This window comes from Coregonus clupeaformis, chromosome 38 (assembly GCF_020615455.1).
Source record: "Coregonus clupeaformis isolate EN_2021a chromosome 38, ASM2061545v1, whole genome shotgun sequence".
Classification (NCBI taxonomy): Eukaryota; Metazoa; Chordata; class Actinopteri; order Salmoniformes; family Salmonidae; genus Coregonus; species Coregonus clupeaformis.
The window spans coordinates 1,423,620-1,438,390 of NC_059229.1; the positions used below are offsets into that span (position 1 = coordinate 1,423,620).

Consider the following 14,771-nt stretch of genomic DNA (forward strand, 5'->3'; position numbering starts at 1 on the left):
GGGAGTTACTACAGAGAGGGAGGGAGGGTCTATTCTCTGGGTCTTTAATGTAGAGGTATTTGAATGTCTTGTTTGAGTTCCTCATTCCTCTCTCTCTCTCTCTCTCTCTCTCTCTCTCTCTCTCTCTCTCTCTCTCTCTCTCTCTTGCTCTCTCTCGCTCCCTCCCTCTCTCTCTCTCTCACTCTCTCGCTCCCTCTCTCAATTCAATTTCAATGTAAGGGGCTTTATTGACATGGGAAACATATGTTTACATTGCCAAAGCAAGTCAAATAGATAATAAACAAAAGTAAAATAAACAATAAAAAATGAACAGTAAACATTACACTCACAAAAGTTCCAAAAGAATAAAGACATTTAAAATATGTCATATTATGTCTATATACAGTGTTGAAATAATGTGCAAATAGGAAAATAAATAAACATAAATATAGGTTGTATTTACAATGGTGTTTGTTCTTCACTAGTTGCCCTTTTCTTGTGGCAACAGGTCACAAATCTTGCTGCTGTGATGGTACACTGTGGTATTTCACCCAGTAGATAAGGGAGTTTATCAAAATTGGGTTTGTTTTCGAATTCTTTGTGGGTCTGTGTAATCTGAGGGAAATATGTGTCTCTAATATGGTCATACATTTGGCAGGAGGTTAGGAAGTGCAGCTCAGTTTCCACCTCATTTTGTGAGGTCTGCCTACGGCGGCCTTTCTCAATAGCAGGGCTATGCTCACTGAGTCTGTACATAGTCAAAGCTTTCCTTAATTTTGGGTCAGTCACAGTGGTCAGGTATTCTGCCACTGTGTACTCTCTGTTTAGGGACAAATAGCATTCCAGTTTGCTCAGTTTTTTGTTAATTCTTTCCAATGTGTCAGGTAAATATATTTTAGTTTTCTAATGATTTGCTTAAGTCTAATTGTGTTGCTGTCCTGGGGCTCTGCAGGGTCTGTTTGTGTTTGTGAACAGAGCCCCAGGACCAGCTTACTTAGGGGACTCTTCTCCAAGTTCATCTCTCTGTAGGTGATGGCTTTGTTATGGAAGGTTTGGGAATCGCTTCCTTTTAAGTGGTTATAGAATTTAACGACTCTTTTCTGGATTTTGATAATTAGCGGGTATTGGCCTAATTCTGCTCTGCATGCATTATTTGGTGTTTTACGTTCTACACGGGGGATGTTTTTGCAGAAATTCTGCATGCAGAGTCTCAATTTGGTGTTTGTTCCATTTTGTGAATTCTTGGTTGGTGAGCGGACCCCAGACCTCACAACCATAAAGGGCAATGGGTTTTATAACTGATTCAAGTATTTTTAGCCAGATCCTAATTGGTATGTCGAATTTTATGTTCCTTTTGATGGCATAGAAGGCCCTTCTTGCCTTGTCTCTCAGATCGTTCACAGCTTTGTGGACGTTACCTGTGGTGCTGATGTTCAGGCCGAGATAGGTATAGTTTTATGTGCGCTTTAAGGCAACAGTGTCTAGATGGAATTTGTATTTGTGGTCCTAGCAACTGGACCTTTTTTGTCTTACTGAGATTTACTGTCAGGGCCCAGGTCTGACAGAATCTGTGCAGAAGATCTAGGTGCTGCTGTAGGCCCTCCTTGGTTGGGGACAGAAGCACTAGATCATCAGCAAACAGTAGACATTTGAGTTCAGATTCTAGTAGGGTGAGGTTGGGTGCTGCAGACTGTTCCTAGTGCCCTCGCCAATTCGTTGATATATATACATCTAACTCTGTCTCTCTTTCTCTCTCTTTCTCTCTCTTTCTCTCTTTCTCTCTCCTTCTCTCTCTCTCTGCCCTTCAGACGTATTACACTGTCAGTCAGAACTCTCTCCCTCTTCTAGCAAATTGTTCTTCTCCTCTATTCTTTCTCTGCAGTGAGTGTAGTTGAAAGAAGACTGAGTGAAGTGATTGGCACTAGAGAGAGGGGGAGGGAGGGAGGGAAAGGAAGTATAGAGGCAGGAATCAGAGAAAATGACCAGAAGAGAACAATGGATCAAATCAGGAAGAGGGAGGAAGAGGGAGGAAGAGGGTAGAATAGATCTAACTAGGTCACAAATAAAAAGGAAAGAGGGAGAGAAAGAGGAATGCATTACTTTTCATTTCTCTCTTTTTACTTTTCTCTTTGATGTAAAAGGCGATAGAACGTCCCCACCTCTCCCTGCTCACTGCCACAGCCATGTTGATGATCAGTAAAACGTTCAAACCTCTCCCTGCTCACTGCCACAGCCATGTTGATGGCTGTAAAACATTTATAGAGTGAGAGAGAGAGAGAGAGAGAGAGAGAGAGAGAGAGAGAGAGAGAGAGAGAGAGAGAGAGAGAGAGAGAGAGAGAGAGAGAGAGAGAGAGAGAGAGAGAGAGAGAGAGAGAGAGAGAGAGAGAGAGAGAGAGAGAGAGAGAGAGAGAGCAGTGGTGATCCTTAACGTGGGGCAGGTGGGGCTATCCAGGAGATGTGCATGCAATTCTGTTATTTCATGTCACAACAATATATCATATCAGTTAGTAAACAATGTAATTTTATTTTAAAAAATGATTGATCTAATAAAACATATGTGGTCGCTTTCCCATTGTATTGTTGTTTTGGTCAGTTTTCGTTGAGTAAAGCAGCTCCAAAATGCAGCTGTTTCATCCTCTCTCTTCCTGAGGAGGGGCAGACAGAGAAAGTACAGAGAGTGGGCGTCGTTGATCTTCTCTGGTTGTACGTGATTGGCTCAGGGTGCTGTCTGTCACTCATGGGGACACTACGTCACCGCAGCACCTGCAGGGAGAGCTAGTCAGCAAAAGCCCCTTCTTCGGTGCTCCATTGATTTACAGTAGAAGTGCCCGCCCAAGAAGGCTCATTGTCATTGGCCACAGATAAATCAATGTCTTATGCCCGGTAACTTTGATTGGACTGATGTGCCAACTTAATAGATAGCTAGTGGTTTACCACGCACTGTCACCACGTCTTCAAGCTAAGCTATATCCTAGCAAATCATTTTCAAACGTAGCGTTATGAAGGAAATGTAGAGACAAAACATCTCTTAGCTCATTAGCCACCTAAACTTTAACAAACGGCCAGCCATTAAAATAAAGCAAGCTGGAAAAGAAGAGTGGTTGGTGGTGGATCGTGGTTGGTGGTGGATCGTGGTTGGTGGTGGATCGTGGTTGGTGGTGGATCGTGGTTGGTGGTGGATCGTGGTTGGTGGTGGATCGTGGTTGGTGGTGGATCGTGGAGCAGTGGCTAACATCAGGAGGCTAGCTATAATACCTTATATATGCTACATGTCTTATTGCTGGTGTTTGATGGCAGACTATAATACCTTATATATGCTACATGTCTTATTGCTGGTGTTTGATGGCAGACTATAATACCCACGGAACCACACATAGAAGAACGGTTAGTTATAAATCTCTTTGACGGAAATGTAACTATGCAATAGATGAAGCTGGGGAATAGCGTTATAAATATTGCATATTGTTAACCTGACCCTTTGTAACAGGTAGGCAGTTGCATGCTGTGTCACAACATTGCAGACCGATTACTAGCTAGTTTACTCTATTACCAGCTAGTTTACTTTATTACTAGCTAGTTTACTCTATTACTAGCTAGTTTACTCTATTACTAGCTAGTTTACTCTATTACCAGCTAGTTTACTTTATTACTAGCTAGTTTACTCTATTAACAGCTAGTTTACTCTATTACTAGCTAGTTTACTCTATTACAAGCTAGTTTACTTTATTACTAGCTAGTTTACTCTATTACTAGCTAGTTTACACTATTACTAGCTAGTTTACTCTATTACCAGCTAGTTTACTTTATTACTAGCTAGTTTACTTTATTACTAGCTAGTTTACTTTATTACTAGCTAGTTTACTCTATTACTAGCTAGTTTACTTTATTACTACCTAGTTTACTTTATTACTAGCTAGTTTACTCTATTACTAGCTAGTTTACTCTATTACCAGCTAGTTTACTTTATTACTAGCTAGTTTACTCTATTACTAGCTAGTTTACTCTATTACTAGCTAGTTTACTCTATTACCAGCTAGTTTACTTTATTACTACCTAGTTTACTTTATTACTAGCTAGTTTACTCTATTACTAGCTAGTTTACTTTATTACTACCTAGTTTACTTTATTACTAGCTAGTTTACGCTATTACCAGCTAGTTTACTTTATTACTAGCTAGTTTACTTTATTACTACCTAGTTTACTTTATTACTAGCTAGTTTACTTTATTACTAGCTAGTTTACTTTATTACTAGCTAGTTTACTTTATTACCAGCTAGTTTACTTTATTACCAGCTAGTTTACTTTATTACCAGCTAGTTTACTTTATTACCAGCTATGTCACACCCTGGCCTTGAGAGCCCAGTTTTCTTTAGTTGGTTTGGTCAGGGTGTGAATTTCTATGTGTAAGATCTAGATATTGTAGATCTATGTTGGCCGGGTGTGGTTCCCAATCAGAGGCAGCTGTCGATCGTTGTCTCTGATTGGGGATCATCCTTAGGCAGCCATGTTGCCTACCTGTTTGGTGGGATCTTGTTTCTGAGTGTTTGGCTTGTTTGATGTTAGCCTTTAGAACTTCACGTTACGTTGCTTTTGTTGTTTTGTTCGGTGTTTATTCAATAAACGAACATGTACGCATACCACGCTGCACCTTGGTCCAATCCTGGACTCAACGGGCGTGACAAGCTAGTTTACTTTATGACTAGCTAGTTTACTCTATTACTAGCTAGTTTACTCTATTACTATCTAGTTGACTCGATTACTAGCTAGTTGACTCGATTACTAGCTAGTTTACTCTATAAAAGTATGCTCCACTACCGCGGTCTTCTGTGCAGTAAGAGTTAAAGATGGAAAGAAGCCATAAACGGATCATAACCCAAATGTTAGAACAGTTGTGTGTGTGGCTCAAAACTAATTTCTTGGATTGGTTATTAGTGCATTCAATGTGTAGCCAGTGTAATGACTATAGTGTAGCGGTTTCGATGCATATGAGCTGTGTTGACTGAGTTTGCCCCACCAATATGTTGATGTTAAAATCACCACTGAGAGAGAGAGAGAGAGAGAGAGAGAGAGAGAGAGAGAGAGAGAGTAAATAGAGTGAGAGAAAGACAAGATAATGGGACATTGTGAGGGATAGAAACAGACAGAGGAAAGACAGTGACAGAGAAGGGATACACGAGGGAGAGAGGAAGAGAGGAGGAGGAGGAGGAGGAGAGAAAGCATAAAGGACAGTGACAGAGAAGGGAGACATGAGGGAAGAGAGGAAGAGAGGAGGAGGAGGAGGAGGAGAGAAAGCATAAAGGACAGTGACAGAGAAGGGAGACATGAGGGAAGAGAGGAAGAGAGGAGGAGGAGGAGGAGAGAAAGCATAAAGGAGAGAGAGGAGAGGTCTTGTCATTGAATGAATGATTTATGATTTGACTCTACTGAGCTCAATGGATACGGAGTGCCTTACACACACACACACACACACACACACACACACACAATCTACTGCACGCAATGATCCTGCAGACGCAATACAACATGCAAACAAACAAACACACGCACACATCAATGCACACACATCAACACACACACACATCAACACACACACTGTGTTTAATGTAATTTAAGGCGTCTGTGATGCGTGTCCATTCTCCATCTGCAGTGTACATTGTTTTGAGGGATTCACACACCATTCTCCTCTCCTCCTCTCCCCCTCTCCTCTCCTCTCCTCTCCTCTCCTCTCCTCTCCTCTCCTCTCCTCTCCTCTCCTCTCCTCTCCTCTCCTCTCCTCTCCTCTCCTCTCCTCTCCTCTCCTCTCCCCTCCTCCTTTCAGCACCTCTTCTCTCTTTTCCCCTCCTCCTATCCTCTCCTCTCTTCCTCTCCTCCTCCTCTCCTCTCTTTCTACACGATCATCAGAGAATGGGAGTGGTGAGGGAGAGAGGGAGGGAGGGGAGTGGTGAGAGAGAGGGAGGGAGGGGAGTGGCGAGAGGGAGGGAGGGAGGGAGTGGAGTGGTGAGGGAGAAATGGGAGTGGTGAGAGAGAGGGAGGGGAGTGGTGAGGAAGAGAGGGAGGGGAGTGGTGAGAGAGAGAGGGAGGGAGGGGAGTGGTGAGAGAGAGGGAGGGCAGTGGCGAGAGGGAGGGAGGGAGGGAGGGAGGGAGGGAGGGAGGGAGGGAGGGAGGGAGGGAGGGAGGGAGGGAGGGAGGGAGAGAGGGGAGTAGTGAGAGAGAGAGGGAGGGAGGGGAGTGGTGAGAGAGAGAGGGAGGGAGAGAGGGAGAGAGAGAGCGGGATAACTATAGAGGAGAAAAGATAACGGAATTAGTGGGGGCAGAGAGAAGTCAAGGACAAAACTGACTTAATATCACAGACTCATGGGAAATGAAGTCCACTCGCTTTTGTAGGAGGGGCGTGAGGTGTTTGTGTGTGTGAGAGAGAGAGAGAGAGAGGAGAAGAGAGCGAGAGACAGACAGAGAGAGAGAGAGGGAAATAGAGAGAAACAGGTAGGAGAGAGAGATAGTGAAAGAGAGAAAGAGGGAGAGAGAATGCTTTATGAGGTAAGCAGACCATTGTGTCTTTGCTTGATTGATATTAATATCATCACTATTAATCACAGTTATACGGCTTAGTGTGTGTCTGTGTTTGTGTGTGTGTGTGTGGTCCTGCTCTACAATATTCATCTCAACACATTTAGGCTGCTGCGTCATTAAGTTAGGTGAACAGTTCTGTACTTTTATTAAAATATGTTGTTCAATATTTGATTTTCCCACAAGGTGAATAAAATGGCATTGCGGCATCATAATCCTCACATGTCCAGACAAGACTTTTGTTCATCATCATCACTATGTTACAAGTATAAAAACAAAATGGCCGCCCGGCCTTTCCCTTTGACAAGGAAGACATTAATGAAATTAAAATGTACTCAAGTAAAAGACTGTAGCACCATGGTTGAGTATCACTCAAATATACATCAGAACACAACAGAAAACTGTTCATATAAAAACACACACATTAACAACACAGAATGAGGACAACATGAGGTTTGAATACAGCAACTAATGAACGTTAGTTACACGTTGTGGGAATGTTTCCCAGATATAGAGATGCTTCTTTGGCTTCAGGATGAATGAGTGAATATAGGAAGGAGTGAGTGTAGGAATGATGGATGGATGAATGAATGGATAGATGAATGAATGATTGAGCAAGTGAGTGAATGGACAATGTACTGTATGTATGAATGAATGAATGTATGGATGAATGAATGTATGGATGAATGAATGTATGGATGAATGAATGAGTGAGCAAGTGAGTGAATGGACAATGTACTGTATGTATGAATTAATGAATGTATGGATGAATGAATGAAGGTATGGATAAATGGATGAATGGATGCATTAATGAATGAGTGTCTGTAAGTATGAATGGATGAGTGCTGGTATAAAGCTATATAAATATCTCCCTGGTGGCATCAGTACAGTCTCCCGGTGTTCCCTGTGTAAATGTCCGTGGATCTCAACCCCGTTACCGGGCATGTTAGCCCTGTTACCGGCTGTCTCAGCCCCGTTACCAGCTGGGGGGAGGGCTGCCGTTAACCGTTGAAGCAGACGGGACCTAGCTGGAAGCCAAACTTCTGGTTGTTGTGTCCGAAGTCGGAGACAGAGACGTCGATGAGGGGGAGAGAGTCTGACTGAGGGGCATCCAGCTCTAACACTGTCCTCTCCTGACCTGAGCCAGACTACAGGGAGAGATGGAGGAAAACACTTCATCAGACAGATATTACACGTGTACTACTGTGTGTGTAGTGTGTATATGTGTGTGTGTGTGTGTGTGTGTGTGTGTGTGTGTAGTGTGTGTGTGTAGTGTGTGTGTGTGTGTGTGTGTGTGTGTGTGTGTGTGTGTGTGTGTAGTGTGTGTGTGTAGTGTGTATAGTGTGTGTGTGTGTGTGTGTGTGTGTAGTGTGTGTAGTGTGTATAGTGTGTGTGTGTGTGTGTGGTGTGTATAGTGTGTGTGTATAGTGTGTGTGTGTGTGTAGTGTGTGTAGTGTGTATAGTGTGTGTGTGTGTGTGTGTAGTGTGTGTAGTGTGTATAGTGTGTGTGTGTGTGTGTAGTGTGTATAGTGTGTGTAGTGTGTATAGTGTGTGTGTATAGTGTGTGTGTGACCGTTCCTGACCTGAAGGAGACTACACAGACGAGAGAAGGCGATAAACACTTAGTCGGCCCAAAGATTTGTAAAATAATTGTTTAGTTTTTTAAATATAAATGTTGTTTTAATTTCTATTTAATCTTTTCAATCATATTTAAATGATATTCTTTGATTATATTCTTCTTTTCAATGATATTCTGATTAAATCTCTTCCGTTTGTGTTGGAAAGGAAAGGGTTAAAACTGAGGAGAAAAAAAGATCCAATCAGGATTTTTCTTTGGTGGTCTCTGGGGAGATAAATGATCAATCTAGCTAGACAACTCACCATTGGCTAGGCCCTCAGAAGCTCCATAGAAGGCATCTGCCATTCAACTGTTTTAGAGCAGTTAGAAACATATGGAAACTTCCGCCTTCTCAAAGGTCGACAGGTCACTGCTCAACGCGAATGCTGTCTCTGTGTTGTTCTAGATTGTTTAGTTTGGTACAACGTTTAGGAAGGTTTCTTCCCCCTACTGAATGCCCCGGTCCAATAGCCAAGGTTCTCCACTGCCCAAAGAGCACCCTATTCTGAATATAGCACACTACTTAGGGAAAAAGGTGCCATTTGGGATGCACACTTGATAGACTTATTACACATGTAATAGATTTGAATTACAATAGCATCTATAGTGTGTGTGTGTGTGTGTCTGTGTGTGTGTGTGCTTGCGTGCGGACGTTTGTGTGTGTGTGTGTGTGTGTGTCGGTGCCACCGTGCCTCCGTGCCTGCGTGTGTGTGTGTTGACGTAATGTGTCTGTGTCTCTGTGCGTGTCTCCGTGCATGCAACTGTCTGTGTGTTACCTGGCAGCCGTCGTACAGTGCTGTGATGTAGTGTGTCTGTTTATTACCTGGCAGCCGTCGTACAGTGCTGTGATGTAGTGTGTCTGTGTGTTACCTGGCAGCCGTCGTACAGTGCTGTGATGTAGTGTGTCTGTGTGTTACCTGGCAGCCGTCGTACAGTGCTGTGATGTAGTGTGTCTGTGTGTTACCTGGCAGCCGTCGTACTGTGCTGTGATGTAGTGTGTCTGTGTGTTACCTGGCAGCCGTCGTACAGTGCTGTGATGTAGTGTGTCTGTGTGTTACCTGGCAGCCGTCGTACAGTGCTGTGATGTAGTGTGTGTCTTGGTGCGTGAGCTCCTCTCCGCTGCTCCCTCTGAATCGCAGTGCATGCTGGTGGCTGAAGGTGGCGGTGTGGAGCCAGGCGGCAGAGTTCTGACAGTGGTAGGTGAACGTCTGTCTGGCTGAAGCGCTCAACAGCTTCAGAAACACCAACTGGACTACGTGAACCAGACTGCCATCTGAACCTGAATAGGAGAACTGGAGGGAGGGAGGGAGGGAGGGGAGCATTGAGTATGAAAAAGGGATATATCGTAGAGAGAGGAGGATCACAGGAAACTGGAACACGCACGCACGCACACACACACACACAGTGTACCTGCTTTCCTTTCCTGAACTGGCTGTACCAGGTACCCGGTTTCTCTCCTTTCCAGGTACTCAGCTTCACCTGTAGAAGAGACATCAGTCATTACAGTACATTCATCACTTCTCACATTACTGAACCCATCTTCACCTGTAGAAGAGACATCAGTCATTACAGTACATTCATCACTTCTCACATTACTGAACCCAGCTTCACCTGTAGAAGAGACATCAGTCATTACAGTACATTCATCACTTCTCACATTACTGAACCCAGCTTCACCTGTAGAAGAGACATCAGTCATTACAGTACATTCATCACTTCTCACATTACTGAACCCAGCTTCACCTGTAGAAGAGACATCAGTCATTTGTCACTCGCTCATAAGGAGGATAGGAGAGGAGTGTGATCGTGTGGACTCACCGACTGGAACTTCTTTTCAGGGTACAGACATGTCTCTCCATCGGCCGTGAAGTTACAGAACACCTTAAAGGAGTCTCTATGGCAACCCTGGTTAGGGTCTATCCAGTACTCACCTACGGGGGGGTACAGATTGGGGGTTGGGAGAGATGGGAGAGAGAGAGGGTATGTAAGCTCTGTTGATAATTTGATTATATAGGTTGTACATTGTTGATGTAGAGTGATAGACAGAGAGATAGATATACTGAGAGGTAGGTACCATAGTGAACTGTGGCTACAACAGGTGTAAAACGGATTCAGCCGAGGCTGCTCCTTCTCCTTGCTCGGGCAGGCTTCGGCATTCGTCGTCGCCGGAGTACTAGCTGCTACCGATCCATGTTTCTGTGTTCTACTTGTTTTGTCTTTATTGTTCACACCTGGTTCCCATTATGTATTGATTTCTTCCCTATTTAACCCTCTGGCTCCCACTGTGTTTTGTGCATGTTTGTTCATGTTTGGTTGTCGTCTGGTGAGCGGGTTTGTTTCCTCCCTGCGTGGAGGTTATGTTATTTACGTTACCTACGAGTAAAGTACGTTTTCGATTAGCTCTGTGTCCTGTGCCTGACTTCGTCCTATCGCATCACACTGACCTCCTGACAGAAACACGCACCATAAATGGAGTCAGCAGGTTCATTCATTTCGTCCGGATCAATGGAGGAACGTGTCCAACAGCGGGCGACCATGATCCAGACTCTCGGTACCGCAATGGAGCATGTGTTGAACACCATGGAGCGATGGGAGAGAGGTGGTGGTCCTACACCTCCTCCAACTACACAACCACCCACACCGCTGTCCACCCCTTTGTCACCTGGGTCCAGTGGGATTCGGCTCTCGCTCCCGAGGGCATATGATGGTACAGCTGCCGGGTGCCAGGGTTTTCTGCTCCAGGTAGAGCTCTACCTGGCTACCATCCACCCGGCTCCCTCGGGAGACGAGAGCGTGTCCGCCCTCATCTCCTGTCTGTCGGGGAGAGCGCTCGAGTGGGCCAACGCAGAGTGGGGAGGAATAGACGCAGCGTCAGTATGCTATGAGGATTTCACCCGCCGCTTTCGGGCGGTATTCGATCATCCACCGGAGGGGAGAGCGGCGGGGGAACGTCTATTCCACCTCAGACAGGGGAAGAGGAGCGCACAGGACTATGCACTGGACATCAGGACTCTGACTGCCAGCGCAGGATGGAATGAGAGGGCCCTGATTGACCACTACCGATTCAGCCTACGGGAGGACGTTCGTCGGGAGCTGGCCTGCAGGGACACCACCCTTAACCTGTACCAACTGGTGGATATGTCGATAAGGCTGGATAACCTGTTGGCAACCCTTGGACGTCCGGATCAGGGGCCGTCCATTCCATCCCCCAGCACCTCTGACCCTACCCCTATGGAGCTTGGAGGTGCTGCGCTTAGGGAGACCAGAAGAAGGGCCATCTCCTGCACCAACTGTGGCCGCAGAGGACACACTGCTGGTCGGTGCTGGGGAGGGTCTTTAGGGAGTCGAGGCAGTAGGCAGAGTACTGGTGGACCGTCTCAGGTGAGTAGGCACCCGACTCAACCAGAGCTCCCTGTTGCGCATATGTGTATTGATATCGTATTTCCAGAGTTTTCCCCTCATTCCCAGTATAAGGCGCTCGTAGATTCAGGCGCAGCTGGGTACTTTATTGATTGTCAGTTTTCCCGTAGTTTAGGGATTCCTAGTGTTCCTGTTGATGTGCCCTTCCCTGTACATGCCTTAGATAGTCACCCTTTAGGGTCAGGCCTGATTAGGGAGGTCACAGCTCCACTCTGAATGAAGACGCAGGAGGGTCATGAGGAGAAAATTAGTCTCTATCTGATTGATTCTCCTGCGTTTCCAGTGGTGTTGGGGCTTCCCTGGTTAACTTCTCATGACCCCACGATTTCATGGCAACAGAGGGCTCTCAAGGGATGGTCAAGTCAGTGCTCGGGAAGGTGTGTAGGTGTTTCCATAGGGGCAACTACAGTGGAAAGTCCAAACCAGGTCTCCACCATGCACATTCCCCCCGAATATGCCGATTTGGCTCTCGCCTTCTGTAAAAAGAAGGCGACTCAATTACCACCCCATCGACAGGGGGATTGTGTGATAAATCTCCAGGTAGGCGCTGCACTTCCCCGGAGTCACGTGTATCCCGTCACAGGAAGAGACGATGGCTATGGAAACATATGTCTCCGAATCTCTGGGGCAGGGATACATTCGGCCATCCACTTCACCTGTCTCCTCAAGTTTTTTTTGGTGAAGAAGGATGGAGGTTTACGCCCGTGCATTGACTACCGGGGTCTCAATCAGATCACTGTCAAGTACAGTTATCCACTACCGCTCATTGCTAGTATGACGGAGTCATTGCACGGGGTGCGCTTCTTCACAAAATTGGATCTCAGGAGCGCGTACAACCTGGTGCGTATCCGGGAGGGAGATGAGTGGAAGACAGCATTTACTACCACATGTGGGCACTATGAGTACCTCGTCATGCCGTACGGGTTGATGAACGCTCCATCAGTCTTCCAATCCTTTGTAAATGAGATTTTCCGGGACCTGCATGGACAGGGTGTAGTGGTGTATATAGATGATATTCTCATATACTCCGCTACACGAGCCGAGCATGTGTCTCTGGTGCGCAAGGTGCTTGGTTGACTGTTGGAACATGACCTGTACGTCAAGGCGGAGAAATGTCTGTTCTTTCAAAAGTCTGTCTCCTTCCTAGGGCACCGCCTGTCCGTGTCAGGGGTGGAGATGGAGATTGACTGCATTTCGTCCGTGCGTAATTGGCCGACTCCAACCACGGTTAAGGAGGTGCAGCGATTCTTAGGGTTTGCCAACAACTACCGGAGGTTTATCCGGGGCTTTGGTCAGGTAGCGGCTCCCATTACCTCCTTGCTGAGGGAGGGACCGGTGCGACTGCAGTGGTCAGCCGAGGTGGACAGGGCGTTTGGTCACCTGAAGGACCTGTTTACCTCGGCTCCAGTGCTGGCTCATCCGGATCCCTCCTTAGCATTCACAGTAGAGGTGGACGCATCCGAGGCTGGGATAGGAGCTGTACTGTCAAAAGAACCGATGTGGATGTGGTGGAGGAGTCAGGCGCAGGACACAGAGGATTCGTCCAAAAAGACTTTACTAGTCCAAAGTGCAACAAAAACAATACACGACCTCGAAAACAAACGGAGGCGAGGGAATTACGCAACATGCGTAAAACAATAAACAAAACTAACAGAGCGCAAACACGCAGCTCCGCACGACAGGCAAACAACAACACACAATCTAACTAATACAAAACAGGGAACTTATAGGACACGTAATCAGAACACAAACAGACACAGGTGTACAAGACAGACTAAAGCAATCACACCACGAAACATACAACGGTGGCAGCTAGTACTCCGGGGACGGCGAACGCCGAAGCCTGCCCGAACCAGGAGGAGGAGCAGTCTCGGCCGAAACCGTGACAGTACCCCCCCCTTGACGCGCGGCTCCAGCCGTGCGCCGACCCCGGCCTCGGGGACGGCCAGGAGGACGCGGACCCGGGCGCGTGGGATGCCCACGGTGGAACTCAGTCAGGAGGGATGGATCGAGGATGTCCCTCCTAGGCACCCAGCACCGTTCCTCCGGACCGTACCCCTCCCACTCCACGAGATACTGGAGACCACTCATCCGGCGCCTCGAGTCCAAGATGGTCCGGACCCTGTACGCCGGGGCCCCCTCGATGTCCAAAGGGGGCGGAGGGGTCTCTCCTATCTCATCTTCTTGGAGTGGGCCAGCTACCACCGGCCTGAGAAGAGACACATGGAACGAGGGGTTAATATTTTTGTATTCAATAGGCAGTTGTAACCTGTAACACACCTCGTTCAATCTTCTCAGGACTTTGAAGGGCCCCACAAACCGCCGACCCAGCTTCCGGCAGGGCAGGCGGAGGGGCAGGTTTCGAGTCGAGAGCCAGACTCGATCTCCCGGTGCGTACACCGGTCCCTCACTGCGGTGGCGATCGGCGCTCGCCTTTTGTTGACGGATGGCCCGCTGCAGATGGACATGGGCAGCGTCCCCACGTCTCCTCCGAGCGCCGAATCCACTCGTCCACCGCAGGGGCCTCGATCTGGCTCTCGTGCCACGGTGCCAGGACCGGCTGATACCCTAAAACACACTGGAAAGGTGTTAAACCGGTGGAGGAGTGGCGGAGAGAGTTCTGGGCCATCTCGGCCCAGGGGATATACCTGGACCACTCCTCCGGCCGGTCCCGGCAATAGGACCTCATAAACCTACCCACATCCTGGTTGACTCGTTCAACCTGCCCATTGCTCTCTGGGTGGTACCCCGAGGTAAGGCTCACCGAGACCCCCAAGCGTTCCATGAACGCCCCCCAGACTCTGGAGGTAAACTGGGGACCTCGGTCAGACACAATATCCTCGGGGACCCCATAGTGCCGGAACACGTGGGTAAATAGGGCCTCGGCGGTCTGTAGGGCAGTAGGGAGACCCGGCATTGGGAGGAGACGACAGGCCTTGGAAAACCGATCCACAACGACCAAAATGGTGGTATTCCCCTGGGAAGTGGGTAGGTCGGTCACAAAATCCACCGAGAGGTGGGACCATGGTCGTTGTGGAACGGGCAGGGGATGTAACTTACCCCTGGGCAAATGTCTAGGCGCCTTACACTGGGCGCACACCGAGCAGGAGGAGACATAAACCCTCACATCCTTAGTTAACGTTGGCCACCAGTATTTCACGCTAAGGCAGTGCCCTGTCCGGCCAAT

General features: G+C 47.2%; 1 protein-coding gene across 1 annotated transcript in view; it reads right to left on the reverse strand.

Annotated features, from left to right (window-relative positions):
• Positions 1-6,670: 6,670 nt before the first annotated feature.
• LOC121533046 (collagen alpha-1(XI) chain-like) overlaps positions 6,671-14,771 on the reverse strand; it is a 77,160-nt gene continuing 69,059 nt past the window's right edge. Inside the window, exons 60-63 of the mRNA XM_045211695.1 lie at positions 9,983-10,095; positions 9,575-9,643; positions 9,223-9,456; positions 6,671-7,694 (exon numbers count right to left, since the gene is read on the reverse strand). Coding sequence (XP_045067630.1) covers positions 7,548-7,694; positions 9,223-9,456; positions 9,575-9,643; positions 9,983-10,095 — 563 coding nt within the window. The 3' untranslated portion in view covers positions 6,671-7,547. The remainder of the gene's footprint in view (positions 7,695-9,222; positions 9,457-9,574; positions 9,644-9,982; positions 10,096-14,771) is intronic.